The sequence below is a fragment of the Pseudorca crassidens genome, chromosome 15 (assembly GCF_039906515.1).
Source record: "Pseudorca crassidens isolate mPseCra1 chromosome 15, mPseCra1.hap1, whole genome shotgun sequence".
Taxonomy (NCBI): domain Eukaryota; kingdom Metazoa; phylum Chordata; class Mammalia; order Artiodactyla; family Delphinidae; genus Pseudorca; species Pseudorca crassidens.
The window spans coordinates 4,624,690-4,639,857 of record NC_090310.1 but is presented as its reverse complement, the minus strand read 5'-3'; the positions used below and the strand labels follow the sequence as shown (position 1 = coordinate 4,639,857).

At 45.1% G+C, this 15,168-nt stretch overlaps 1 protein-coding gene across 2 annotated transcripts in view; it reads right to left on the bottom strand.

Moving 5' to 3' along the window:
• SMIM10L3 (small integral membrane protein 10 like 3) overlaps positions 1–3,194 on the bottom strand; it is a 132,463-nt gene extending 129,269 nt beyond the window's left edge. The window contains exon 1 of one of the 2 annotated variants that reach the window (XM_067705542.1): positions 2,722–3,194. In XM_067705542.1, the coding sequence (XP_067561643.1) occupies positions 2,722–2,907 (186 nt within the window). In that variant the 5' untranslated portion in view covers positions 2,908–3,194. The remainder of the gene's footprint in view (positions 1–2,721) is intronic. The other variant, XM_067705543.1, reaches the window with a different exon arrangement.
• Between the last annotated feature and the right edge of the window lie 11,974 nt (positions 3,195–15,168).

Sequence of the window (15,168 nt, the reverse complement as noted above, 5' to 3'; positions counted from 1 at the left end):
CAGAATCATTAAACCCTCAAGTCAGGTAAGTCAATGATCTTCCACCAATGAACAGAAACTCTAAACCTGCAGGGGAGTTTAAAGCAGCAGATGGAAATGTTACAGTAAAGAGACACCCCAACTCCCACCTTGCCCCCCTCAGCATGCGACAGGCTGCTGATGCACTTGATCCAAGCCCAAGATCACACCTAAAATCCTCACGTAGTTCTCAGACAGCCCTCCCGCAAGGTACCCGGCGACCACCTTGTCTGGGCCTCCCCACCTCCCACTCACTCCTGAACTGACCAACAAAGCCCACACTCTACAGCCAGAGCGTCCGAATTCCCCAGTACTCTAAAGCTGTGCTGTACCTGGATGATGACTTGACATCAAGTCCACCAAGTCATCCATTAGCCTGGTGTACCCAGCTCTCCCTACTGCCCACGCCATCCTCACAGAGCCAACTTCCCGCCTCCAAAATGCATTTACCCTCAATCATGACAGTGCAAACTCCTTGTTATGAAATCTGTATTTGAACAACCTTTCCAGAGATAATCCTACTGCCTTACAAGCAACTGAGAGATTTGGAAACCCTCAGCATCGTAATAGGAACAGACTCCTCTGCTCCTTGTTGATATGAAACAAACAAGCCTTCAGCACTCTTGCAGTGAAGAGAGCAGCTGCAAGATCATACCGATTGGTGACCCCAAAAGATCCTCCTTGGTGACCCCAAAAGACCTCTCTGAAAGCAGAACCCGGGTGTGAGAATGTATCAGCATTCAAAGAGCCAGGGAAGAGCACTCGAGGTGGAAAGAACAGCAAGTGCAAGTGCCCAGGGGCCGCAAGGGCTTGGTGCATGCTAAGAGTAGATAGAAAAATAAGAGAAATGATAGCAAGCAAGGAACAGGCCAGGGGAGAGGTTAGAAAGGTGGACAGAAATCAGATCTGCAGGATAGAAACATGTGAACTGCATTCCACATGCAATGGGAAGCAGTTTTTGTTTTCTGTTTTTTTGTGAGGAATGACACAATCTGATTTATGTTTTTAAAAGACTTCTCTAAGGGCCCTGTGGAGAATAGATAGAGGCACCTGCAATAGGCCTGGTGAGTGATTATAGTAGCTTGGACTAGGGGAGTGGTCATAAATAGCTAAGTAAGCATATGAGAAAGCGGATTTTTTTTTTAATGGTACAAAATTGAGTATTTTCAACATTACGTAGGTTTTCTCTTACAGTCATTCTTGTGATTTTTACAGACGACTGCAAATTATAAATGTAACACTAGAACAAGAGTTTCCAAAGTGGAGCTTGGGGTCAAATATTTTGTTTTACCCACAGTTTATTTTTTGTTAAGTTGATATTTAAAAATCAGGATTTCCAATTTCTCTTGTAAATTGCTATATCTGACAAACAACAGTTGGCTAGTGACAAGTGGATAGAGCACAGGCTTTCTGATTTACCCCAGTCCCCACTCCCAGCACCCTTCTTTACACATTGATACCACATGCTGGAAAGGTATCCGAGTTTTCTACTCCTTTTGTCAGGAACCACTTAAGGATGCCACAAGTCCCTGCTCACATAAAAGTATCTCAGTTTGGACCCTGAAATAGAGAGGCAGGTTCATCCCAACTCACCTGAACACAATTTTGATGAACAGTGGGTTTTAAGTTTTATGTGGCCTGCCAGCACCAGTGACAGGCACCCAAAACTTCCAGTTCAAGCTTAGAGACAATTATATTCTGATACAACTAAACCAAAGGGAAAAAGAAAAACACCTGCCCCGCCCATGTCAATACTGCATACTCCTACTCAGGCTTCCTCATTTTGCACACCAGGGAGCAACACAAGTACCGCCGGACTGTAAGCTCTCGATGGACAGGGACCCATCCCTCCATCACAGAGCCCGTGCCTCGCACACAGCAGACACTCCACCACGTGAAAACGAAATCCAAGACACGCTCAGCACTTGGCCATCTATGACACACTTGGAAAGGAATAATTCTCAATTTGATGACTTTCCATTCCACCAGAAAAAGGCATCTGGAATTTGAGGGATGTAGAAATGTCAATCATTTATAGCAAAGATGATCTCCAAGGCGCTGGGTGTGTGCGTGTGGTGTGTGTGTTTGTGTGTGAACTATTTCACACCTGAACTGTTTCGAGCCTCTGAACCTTTGCCTCTCTACCTCCTTCCACCTCGTTTTCTCTCATCACCCCCACTCCTTTCACCACCACCCACCCCCGCCAGGATAAATGAGATAACTCCAGCAGAACACTGGTTAACATGAACTAATCCCTCTTAAGTTTTAATTCTTTTCAAAGCTTCATAAAGTTTGGGAACTAGAAAAGTCAACCATAAACTCACCCCCCACCCCCGCGCCCCAGAATTTGCAATTTTCTGGGCAAAATTTCCTCTTCAGGGCCAGGGCCTTTGGCGCCCGTGGCAGCATCCACCTGCCTGGCCGCGGAGCCCACGCCCCAGCCGCAGGCCCGTACCCGAGGCAGGCCGCTTCACGTCCCCACCCCGCCTCGTTTGCGGAACAGGGATAACGATAACCTCAGCGGGTTTCTCCCCCGTGGGGTTGCGGGAGAAATGCACGGCGTTTGGCATACATTCAGCATCCAGCTTGGCAGCTTCCGGCGGCATCTGCATCGTCCTGGGCGAGGTGGGCCGGGCCGCGCTGGGCGGACCGGCGCTCGGGGAGGGTCGGGGGACAGGGGCCGGGCGGGCGCGGCTCACCCACCTGCAGGCGGACGTTGAGCATCATGGAAGCCACGATGTAGAGGTAGGGGAAGTTGATGCGCAACCGCCAGGCCAGGTCGAAAAAGATGAGCAGCGTGCGGGTCAGCCCCTTGCAGAAGACCCCATAGGAGCGGGCGGCGGCCGAGCGCGACAGCCGGACAGCCAGGCCCGACAGAGCCGCCGCCATATAGACCGGCGCCCGCCGCCCGCCCGCCCGCCGCGCACCGACCGGCCGCGGACCCGGCCCTCCCGGCTCCGAAGCCTGCCCGCCCGCCCTCTCGGCGCCGCGACGCCTCCGGGCCTCCACCCCGGCCGCTGGCCCGCTCTGAGGGAGCGAAGGAGGCGGCGGTGAGGCGGGCGGGCGGGCCGCGGGGAAGGGAGTCCACGGGGAGGGGAGTCAACACGTCACGCTCGGGGAAGAGCCGCAGCGAGCCGAGGCCAGGTCCTAGCCCGGCCGCGCAGCCTGACGTCACACTGCCCGCGCCGCGCCTGCGTGCCCCGGCCCCGCCCCGAGGCTCCGCCCAGGCCCCGCCCCCGTTTACCTTACCCAGGTGAGAAGCGCATGCGTAGACTAGGTGGCGCGAAGAGGCCGGCTGATTGCGCTGTGTTCGTCCGCCCCCTAGTGGAGGAGCTGAGGAGCTGAACAGTGGGTTTAGGGTGGCACAACGACGTGAATGTACTTGATGCTGCTGAACTTTAAAATTATTAGAATAGTAAATTTTGTGTTCTGTGTCTTACCACAATTAAAAAAAGAAAAAAAGGAAAGCTTGGGGCCAACAGGCAGAACTTACTCCTCGTGTAGATTACAGTGTCAACTTACATATAGTTTAATCTTTTAATAGTTATGATATTAATTATAAAGCCTCTGATGTAAAAATTTAAAATATTGAAACTTTCAAAACTTCTAGTGTTCTGTGGTTTTAAGCGGATTTTTTTTACAGTGAGTTTTTACATTCCTGCTTAAGCATATAGGTTTCTATTAAAGATTTGTGGGCGGTGTTTGTGTTTCTCGTTTCAGACACAGTATTTCATGTCATTACTTAAGCCCACCCAAGAGAAAGTCTGGGAATGTAGTTCAGGTGGGAAAAAAGTTTCATTGGTTAAATGAAAAACAAGTCAAGTCCTTTAAGAAAGAGACAATAGAAAGCAACAGTGTAAGATGGATTTAAATGTATTTAAATTTAAAAATCCTTTGTCCCCAAATGGATTTGTGATAATAATTGTTTTAAAAAATCACTTAAGGGACTTCCCTGGTGGTGCAGTGGTTAAGAATCCGCCTGCCAGTGCAGGGGACACGGGTTCGAGCCCTGGTCCGGGAAGATCCCACGTGCTGCAGAGTAACTAAGCCAGTGCGCCACAACTACTGAGCCTGTGCTCTAGAGCCCACGAGCCACAACTACTGAGCCCACATGCCACAACTACTGAAGCCCGTGCGCCTAGAGCCCGTGAGCCACAACTACTGAAGCCCGCGCACCTAGAGCCCGTGCTCTGCAACAAGAGAAGCCACCGCAATGAGAAGCACGCCCACGGCAACGAAGAGTAGCCCGCGCTCGCCACAACTAGAGAAAGCCCGCGTGCAGCAACGAAGACCAAACGCAGACAAAAAATAAATAAATAAAAAGTAAAATAAAAAATTTAAAAATCATTTAAGAGAATTCCCTTGCGGTCCAGTGGTTAGGACTCCAGGCTTACACTGCAAGGGGAGCGAGTTCGATCCCTGGTAGGGGAACTAAAATCCCGCAAGCCTCCCGGCGCTGCCAAAAAAAAAAAAAAAAAAATCAATTAAAATTTCTCTACCACAAAATGAATTCATATTCAGAATCTTTTTTAAACATGCTTTTTTTTCCCTCTGTAGTGCAAAGGGGAAGATTATAAACTACATAGGGCATTTCTAGTATTGTCATTGTAACTATTATTTAGATTATCATTTTTCTTTATATGTCTACTGTTTAAAAAGAATTGTACTTTTTTTAAAAAATAAATTTATTTATTTAGGCTGCATTGGGTCTCTGTTGCTGCGCAGGGGCCTTCTCTGATTGTAGCGAGCGGGGACCACTTCGCTGCAGTGCGTGGGCCTCTCGTTGCCGTGGCCTCTCTTGTTGCGGAGCACGGGCTCCAGGCACACTGGCTTCAGTAGTTGCAGCACATGGGCTCAGTAGTTGTGGCTTGCGGGCTCTAGAGCACAGGCTCAGTAGTTGTGGTGCACAGGCTCAGTTGCTCCGCGGCATGTGGGATCCTCCCGGACCAGGGCTCGAACGGTGTCCCCTTCATTGGCAGGCGGACGCTCAACCACTGAGCCACCAGGGAAGCCCAAGAATTGTACTTTTTGATGTTCAGTGTTTTGGGCCAAGAAATAGATATTTGAGGGTTTTTAGCTTTTGGCTAGTTTTTTTTAATATATAAATTTATTTATTTTATTTATTTATTTTTGGCTGCGTTGGGTCTTCGTTACTGTGTGTGGGCTTTCTCTAGTTGTGGCGAGTGGGAGCTACTCTTCGTTGCGGTGCACGTTCTTCTCATTGCGGTGGCTTTTCTTGTTGTGGAGCACAGGCTCTAGGTGGACGGGCTTCAGTAGTTGTGGCACATGGGCTCAGTAGTTGTGGCTCGCGGGCTTCAATAGCTGTAGTGCACAGGCTCAGTAGTGTGGCTCACGAGCTCTAGAGCGCAGGCTCAGTAATCGCGGGCTTAGTTGCTCTGTGGCATGTGGGATCTTCCCAGACCAGGGCTTGAACCTGTGTCCCCTGCATTGGCAGGCGAATTCTTAACCACTGCACCACCAGGGAAGCCTGCTTGTGGCTAGTTTTGTTATTATGAAAATAATATTTTTTCAAAGGATTTGCACAAACTTTTAATTTCCCTTATTTTTGCAGCATTGCATTTTGCCACATTTATCACTGACCTTAAAAAGCTCACTTCGCTTTTTTTGTGAGCCATGTTTTCCTTTCGGTGCATAGTGGATGCTATCTTTGAGGACAACAGAACACATGCTGCTGAATTATCATTGTTTTTCAATCCATCCCCTCCCAAAAGCAAAATGAACTATTCTTTATACAGTTTTTAGGAGACTAAATGTTAAAGGCTAGGGTCTTCCATGGAAAATTTACCAAAAGACACAAAACCAGTCTGACAATGTGCAAACAGGTTTGGAGATCAGCTAAATTTATTCTTGGGCCTATAAAGATTTTCATGGGTGGAGAATTGGCAGTCCTGTTTATTAGAACTATGTTGAAGAACCAGATGGGCTTCGGAGATGTGAGAGATATATATATATCTCCTCCCTGGTTACTCATTCTTTGTCTCCAAATGCCATTGAGGCAATGAGGCATTTTTAACAAGCTCTGCGGTTGCCATAAACAATGGCAAACAAAATTACCATAAAGCTTAACTGAGCAAGGTGAGAAGCCTATTGTAATTAGATGTAATGAGAGGTCAAAGAGAAGACATGGGAACCCGAACAAGATTTGAAGTTTACTATATATCAAGGTTAACTAGTTCCTTGCTACAAAGCAGGCGGGTAAATCAGTGTAGCCTCATGACTTAACATTTAACTCAGCCCCAATCTTCTGACATCTCTGGGAAAGGCAGTCTGCTAGTTATAATTTGAGAAACAAACAGAACTAATTATGTCAGTGTGAAAAGTATTTTCATAGACGTACAATGGATTATGAGAGGAAAGAGGAGAAAAGAGGCAGAGGCAAAGAGGAAAATATAAAAATTTTAAAAAAAAAAGGAAAATAATTTTATTAACAATCCTGATTGTTGATCAACAAGATCCAGGTGATTTGCCTGTAATCTTCTCTCTTGCCATCAGAGCAGCATCTCAGGTGAGGAAAATAGTAAAGCCTTTTTTTCTTTTCAGCATGACCTGGTGAGAAAAGCACAGAGAGGCCAGGTTCCAGGTTCAGCCACTGCTCGATGCCCTGTGAGCTGGTTCTGTAAAATGAGGATAAGGACACCCATCCTACAGCATATTTTTGAGAAATAAGTGAGATCAGGGATGCACAGTACCTGGCACATCCTAGGCAGACAGAGGGCACCCAAAAAGTAGTAGCTATTTTCATACTCAGAGCCCTTGAGTCCTTAGAAAGCAAGTTCAGTTGATTCTAATCATTATAATTAATAATGTTTAACTCTGGATCACAAGCACCTTGAAGAGAAGATGGACACAAACGATCCAAAATGTGGGTCAGAAGTAATTAAAATTCTTGTGCTCATTCCCATGGAGACTTGGAAAGGGGGGGTAGATTTCAACACACTACCTTAATTGTCATTTTGGGAAAATGCAAGTTTCCAGTCTCCTGCTGAGGGGTTATTTTCAGGCACCTGACTTACTACTTCAACAGATCAAAGTCAACATGAGTTGCTGAGTCAGTACTAGCATGGAGCATTCTTAAGTGAAAACGTCTTCATAGAATGCCACTGTTTAGCTAAGAAAAGGAGAGGAATGCATACTCATATACACACACATATATATATACATCTAAATATACACATATTTTAAAATACATATTTATAGGGTTTGAGAGGGGTCTTTTGTTTGTTTATTCTTTAAGTAAAACGATAAACCATAAATTTCTTTTAAAGTGGTTAAGTATCAGAAATAGTCTCACAGACATAGAAAAAAAACTTATGGTTACCAAAGGGGAAAGGGCAGAAGAGCGATAAATTAATAACTTGGGTTTAACAGATACACATTGCTATATATAAAATAGATAAACAACAAGGACCTACTGTATAGCACAGGGAACTATATTCAATATCTTGTATATAATTGAAAAGAATATATACACATATATATATATACATATATGTAACTGAATCATTTGGCTGTATACCTGAAACATTGTAAATCAACCAGACTTCAATTTTTAAAATTAACTTTTTTTTTTTTTTTTTTTTGGCAGTACGCAGGCCTCTCACTGTTGTGGCCTCTCCCGTTGCGGAGCACAGGCTCCGGACGCGTAGGCTCAGTGGCCATGGCTCACGGGCCCAGCTGCTCCGTGGCATGTGGGATCTTCCCGGACCGGGGCACGAACCCGCGTCCCCTGCATTGGCAGGCGGACTCTCAACCACTGCACCACCAGGGAAGCCCTTAAAATTAATTTTAAATAAATAAATAAAATGTTTATCTATAGTGAGAGGGAGGGAATAGAGCCAAGGCTACAGAGATAAAAGCTATTCTCTGAATATACCTTCTTTTCTAGAATTTGAGTTTGGAACCATGTAAATATTTTACACGATTATAAAAACTTTTTTTTTTAATTTAAAACCCTTAAAACAGAAAGCAAAATGAAACAAATGAACCTGTGTATCCAATTGGTGGCATAATACAGAGCGAGCAGCTGTTCCCAGAAACATCACAACTGTAATTTCACTGTATAAAAAAAATTAAAAACCAAGATAAACTCCTAAACTGTTTTCACTAACTGTATTGTGGGTAGAGGCTTCGGTATTGTTGCTCTGAAACTCGTATGTATGTATTGTAATCAGTAATTATTTTGGTGTTTCTGAGAACAAGGAATTTTGGCATGGGAGAAGGGAGTTGCCCACATAAACTTGATGGGTTTAAATAAAATACTGTAATTCTGAATTTGAATTGGAGGTATGCTGTGAATTCATATGTATTTATCTTAAAAAGATGAGTGTGTGTTTATCTGAGTAGGACCCTATGGGGCCTTCCCAGGACAGACCTCCAACCATGTCCTCTGCCTGCCTCTTGTTTGTAGAAAAACTTTAGCCTCCTAGGCTTTCCCTGAGTTCCAGAGAGCAAATTTAATCCGAGAAGTAAGAAAATGCAGAAGCAAAGGAAAACAGTCAAGCAAGACAAAATAATAGTTTAGCCATAGAACAAAGTCAAGGACCTTTGGCTCCTCTTCAAGGGCTGTAGGTAATATCTTGAGCCTTATCTTTGAGCTGTTTTGCAGAGACTGAAACCCACCTGATGATGCAAACTCCTGATTACCTCACCACCAACCAATCAGAAGAATGTCCACGAGCTGATCACACACCCCTTTACCCTCTCCCTCGCCCTGTCTCTAAACAACCCTTCCCTGAAATCCACTGGGGAGTTCAGGTTCTTTGAGCATCAGCTGCCTGTATCCTGGCTTGGCCTTGCAACACATGCTGCACTTTCCTTCACCACAGCCTCGTGTCAGGAGATAGGGTTTACCGCGCAAGGGCAAACTGACCCAAGTTTGGTTCGGTAATGTACGTGTGTTTCCTAGCTCTATTCGCCGAAAAAGCCTAGGAGTAGTGACCAATCTAGTAGCAATGAGCACCCCTAGTGTCCAGGTTAGAGTCTCTAAATACTGCTTCCTACTCAGAGGCAGATACCTGATCTGGGGCAGACGATGTACAAGATGAGCCTAGAACTTCCTGTCACACCAGACAGCAGGGAAGTTCTCACAGATGCTAGGGTTGTGTCAAAAAGACTCAGGAACCAACTTAAAGAGGATCTCACTGGCCAAAATGGGATGGTTTGAGCACCAATAAGGATAACTATGATGAAATGAAACACACCAAGCATGGGCAAATCCCTGAGTTCATTATGGTATTTGTATGTCTCCTAAGGCTGCTGTAATACATTAACAAGCCAGCTTAAAACAACAGAAGTTTATTCTCAGTTATGGAGGCTGTGAGTCTAAAATCAAGGTGTTGTCAGAGCCACACTCCCTCGAAGGCTCTAGGGAAGAATCATTCCTTGCTTTTTGCGCTTCTAGAAGTTGTCAGGAATCCTTGTCTCCCTTGGTTTGTAGCTATGTTGCTCCAATCTCTTCCTCTGTCTTCACACGGCCAACTTCCCTGTGTGTGTCTCTCCTCTTCTTAGAAGGACACCCACCAGTCATTGGATTTAGGGCCCTCCCTAATCCAGTAAGACCTCATCTTAACTATGTCTACAAAGACCCCATTTCCAAACAAGGTCACATTCTTAGGTTCTGGGTGGATATGAGGTTTGGGGGACATTATTTAACCCAATACAGTACTCAATAACAAAACAAAAGGAAACAAAAACAGCCTCACTGGTCACCTGAGGAATGTGCTTGGAGACAAACTTTTTTTATAAACTAGTAAGTAAAGGGAAGAAATGAAGCATTTATCTTACTTTCCCTGTATATACTGTACTTCAGGATAAGCAAGTAGTTGATAAGGTCACTTTCTATATATGGGTCCAGCTAATAAGCAAAACAGGAATGCCAGAATGAGAACATCACCATTTTGCAGAATTTAATGAATGAATGAATCTAAGCAGTGATCGCTGATGACTGCTAACATCACGAAAAGGAAAAACTGGGACTTTCCTGGCAGTCCAGTGGTTAGGACTCCACGCTTCCACTGCAGTGAACGGGTTCAATCCCTAGTCAGGGAACTAAGATCCTGGGTGCCGCTCGGTACAGCCAAAAAGCAAAAACAAAACAAAAACAAAAAACACACAAAAAGGTAAAACTACATATGACTCCTGATGAAATATTATTGGGAAAATATGTGACCCTAAATCTAGATCTAATTACCAGAGGAACATATTAAATGTCTACAATGATGTGGTCAGCAAAATCAAGACTGTGACATTTTTAAAAAGATACTTTAAAAAGGAAAGAGACAGAGTGGTGAAGATCCCACATGCCGCGGAGCAACTAGGCCCATGAGCCACAACTACTGAGCCTGCGCGTCTGGAGCCTGTGCTCCCCAACAAGAGAGGCCACGATAGTGAGAGGCCAGCGCACCGCGATGAAAAGTGGCCCCCGCTTGCCACAACTAGAGAAAGCCCTCGCACAGAAACAAAGACCCAACACAGCCAAAAATAAATTAATTAATTAATAAACTCCTACCCCCAACATCTTAAAAAAAAAAAAAGTTATTTTTGAGATAGAGAAATTTGGCCATGAATTAGGTATAATATTTCTAATATTAAAGAATTATTGCGTTAGGTGTGCTAATATAATTATAGCTATTTTATTGAGTTTTTATCTTAGAGATTCATACTCAAGTAATTATGAACAAAATTATATGATGAGGGGAGTTTGCTTTAAAGTACTCCAGTGTTGACAGTAGGGAGATAGATGAAACAAGACTGGCCTTATATTGATAATGATTGAAGTTGGGTAATAGGTACCTAAGAGTTTGTTACTCTCTTCTATTTTTCTGTATATTTGAAAATATCTTTAGTTAAGGGTTTAAATAAAAATAAAACCCAGGGACTTCCCTGGTGGTCCAGTGGTTAAGATGCTGCGCTTCTAATGCAGGGGGCACGGGTTCGAAACTAAGATCCCACATGCCGCATGCAGTGGCTAATAAATAAAATGTTTCTGTTAAGCCACAAAGTATCAAAAGTTTTCCTTAGCTGTAAATTGTTTTTTGTTGTTACCAATATCAATTAACAATAATGTTCATGATGTAGCAGATGGAAAACAGATATTTTTTGACTGAATCATCGCTCCAAGAATGTGTCAGAATAAAATGCGTGACATTCCGAAAGTCAGGGTCATCTAGGTAAACTCAGATTATTCTCTTTGATGTTAACTGTCATGAAATAAATTGCAAAATCCAAGTATCCGGGACTTCCCTGGTGGCGCGGTGGTTAAGAATCCGCCTGCCAATGCAGGGGACACGGGTTCTAAGCCCTGGTCCAGGAAGATCCCACATACCACAGAGCAACTAAGCCCGTGCGCCACAGCTACTGAGCCTGCGCTCTGGAGCCCGTGTGCCACAACTACTGAAGCCCGCGTGCCTAACAGCTCGTGCTCCACAACAAGAGAGGCCACTGCAATGAGGAACCTGCGCACCGCAGCGAGGAGCGGCCCCCGCTTGCCGAGGCTGGAGAGAGCTCGCGCGCAGCAACGAAGACCCAATGCAGCCAAAAATAAATAAATTAATTTATTTAAAAAAAATCCAGTTGTCCATGAGTAATCCATGAAATACTTAAAAGTTTTATACAGCTTGACAAAAAGCTAAGAGTAATGAAAATTATAGATGAATTTTTAGGAATTGATATGGTGATCCTCTATTTTCTCATTTCAAAAAAATTTTTTGACCAAAATAAGTGTCCCTGTGATGCCTTTTTAAAAATTTTGTTTTATTGAAGTATAGTTGATTTACAGTGTTGTGTTAATTTCTGCTGCACAGCAAAGTGAGTCAGCTATACATATGTATACATTCTTTTTCATATTCTTTTCCATTTTGGTTTATCACAGGATATTGAATATAGTTCCCTGTGCTATACAGTAGGATCTTGTTGTTTATCCATTCTATATATAATAGTTTGCACCTGTGATGCCTTTTTTTGGGGGTGGGGGCTGCATTGGGTCTTCGTTGCTGTGCGCGGGCTTTCTCTAGTTGCGGTGAGCGGGGGCTACGCTTTGTTGCGGTGCACGGGCTTGTCATTGCGGTGGCTTCTCTTGTTGTGGAGCACGGGGTCTAGGCGCCCCAGCTTCAGTAGTTGTGGCACATGGGCTCAGTAGTTGTGGCTTGCGGGCTTAGTTGCTCGGCAGCATGTGGGATCTTCCCGGACCAGGGCTCGAACCCGTGTCCCTTGCATTGACAGGAGGATTCTTAACCACTGCGCGACCAGGGAAGCCCCTGTGATGCCTTTTATAAGGAGTGCTACTTGAAGACAAAAAAAAAAAAAAAAAGGAGACACTGAATAGCCTGTTAGTGTTTCTCTCTGCTTGATAATTTAGTACTCTCCCACTCTAGTATGGTGAGTGTGTACTCCTGGGGCGTCCCCAGCTCCACAGGATGACGTAGAAGTGTTCACAGTCATTCTACAAAACCTGCTTGGTGTTTATTTTTCTTTTAAGCCTTCAAGTTTGGGAGTCGTTAATTACCCAGCAATAGATGACTGATCCATCAAGGGTAAAGGTTTTAAAAGATGCCAGAATCCCTACCTGGGCTGGACCATCAGGGGCTTAGACCTCTTAGGAATGAAGTTTTGAGCGAATTAACTAACTAACTTTGACTCTGGCCAAAGGCAAGGGGATCTCAGAAAGGGTAGTGAAAAGGGAAGTGATAAACGTCAGCTCCAGGATTATGACTGCAGAATGGGGACTGTGGATAGTGCCTACCTGCATCTTCTTGCATTCTGTGTCATACTATTGTTATTTTAAAAAGTTTACATCTCTTTCCTCCTCCTTTTCCTCATTATTATAGATAAGGTGAGTTGGCACCTGCTAAACTTCTGTTTGGTCCACAAGTTTCAAAACACTGAGAAGGGATGGAAGAAAGAGGACACTCCCCAGAGGTGCTGGACTTGGTGCTCTTACAGCACCTGGACCTGAGGACGGGGAGTGTGTTCTTGGTTGAGTGTGAGATGTTGGTGGTTCCATTGTGATAGGTGGGAACATTTAAAAATATTAAATGTGGGGCTTCCCTGGTGGCGCAGTGGTTGAGAGTCCGCCTGCCGATGCAGGGGACACGGGTTCGTGCCCCGGTCCGGGAGGATCCCACGTACCGCGGAGCGGCTGGGCCCGTGAGCCATGGCCGCTGAGCCTGCACGTCCGGAGCCTGTGCTCCGCAACGGGAGAGGCCACAACGGTGAGAGGCCCGCGTACCGCAAAAAAAAAAAAAAAAAAAAAAAATTAAATGTGGGGAACGATGTATACGTGTGAGTACTGGGCAGCCAGATGGTGGCTATGGTAGGACCTGGTCACAGTCCTGGATCTAGGCTTTTCTTCCTTAGGAGCAAAAGAATTTTTAGCAGGGACGATATTTCCCAGCCTGCACTGCAGCTTAGTGTGGTCGTGTGACAAAATTCTGGCCAGTGGGATGCAAGGAGAACCATGACGTTTTCCCAGGATTGTGTGGACACACACTCTGCTCCCTTTCTGCTCTGTTTCTCCATCCTGTACTCAGAACTTAGACATGCTGGCTAGAGCTCCACCTTGGTATGTGAGGAAGGAGCTGGGCCCTGAGTCTTCACAGATAAGAGGGATATACCAGCCTGAACCATTTACCTCTGGGTTTTGACACACACAGGAGGAGTCAACATTGATCTTGTCTAAGCCGTTGTCACTTTAGGTCTCTGTCACTGGCACGGAACCTACTCCTACAAATGTTTTGGGGCTTTGCCTGCATAGCCACAACTGCCCGTTGTTTTGGTGGGCGGGGGGGGACTTCCTCTACCTCATTCCTTGCGGTTCTGGTGGGCTGTGAGTCACTGGGTCCCTCCCTTTTCCCCAATAGGCAGGCAGGTAACCAGACCAGCCACCAGAATCCCCCCTCCCCTTCACCAGGAAGGGCAACCTGGGTGGAGTAGCACAGGGTCCTCAGGCAGGTGGGTCTAAGGTATTGTGATGTCTGCCCCCAAAAGAAGATCCTTAAGGGCCCCAGAGTGGTCCTGAATCATGTCCTTTTTCAGTCCTGGTTACTTATCATTTCCTTTGATTCTCTGAGCTCCCCGAGTATTTTTCCTACTAATCTTTTCTCTCTTTCTTAATTTAGAGTAGGTTTTGCAGGACTTCCCTGGTGGCACAGTGGTTAAGACTCTGCTCTCCCAATGCAGGGGGCCCAGGTTCGATTCCTGGTCAGGGACCTAGATCCCACATGCATGCTGCAACTAAGAGTTCCCATGCCGTAACTAAGGAGCCAGCAAGCCACAACTAAGACCCAGTGCAACCAAATAAATATTTAAAAAAAAAAAAAAAAACAGAGTAGCTTTTGGTTACTTGCAACCCAAGAGCCACAGCTGCTGATGTTCTCCCACATGCCCTTTGCTTCTCTTTCTTCCACCTCTGATGGTGCCAAGGTCTCTCCCTGGAATCCCTGATACTCCACAGTCACTGTTGTTCCATAACAAATAGCCCCTAAGCGACTTAAAACAACCACAACCATTCTGCTATCATCTCTCATGGTTCTAGGGTTGAGTGGGCTCTGCTGAGTGGTTCTCACTTGGGGCCTCTTATGTTTTTGCAGTCAGATGGTAGCAAGAACTGCAGTTGTCTTGAAAGCTTCCTGTATTTTCCAACCGAGCAATTCCTTGAGGCCAACTGGGTGTCCAATAATTCAACTCCATTCTGACACTAGACTCCACAGGTGTAAAGGCTCAGTCCCACAAGACAGCCTTCACTTTGGACTCCAGCCACAAGTCCTGGGGGCTGCTCGTAATTCTGACAGGTTGGCTGTAAATTTGGGGGTTTCCACCACCCCTGTTCAGGTTTGATAACTCACTGAAATGATTCATAGAACTCAAGATACCACTATTACTTATGATTATTGGTTTCTTATAAAGGATACAAATGAATAGCTAGATGATGAGTCCAATAGGATACAATGGAATATTATTCAGCCTTAAAAAGGAAGGAAATCCTGCCATTTGTGACAACATGGGTGAACCTGGAGGACATTATGCTGAGTGAGATAAGTCAGACGCAGAAGGACAATTACTACATGATACCACTTATATGGAGGAACCTAAAATAATCAAGCTCCAGATGAGTAGATAAAGAAGATGTGAGAC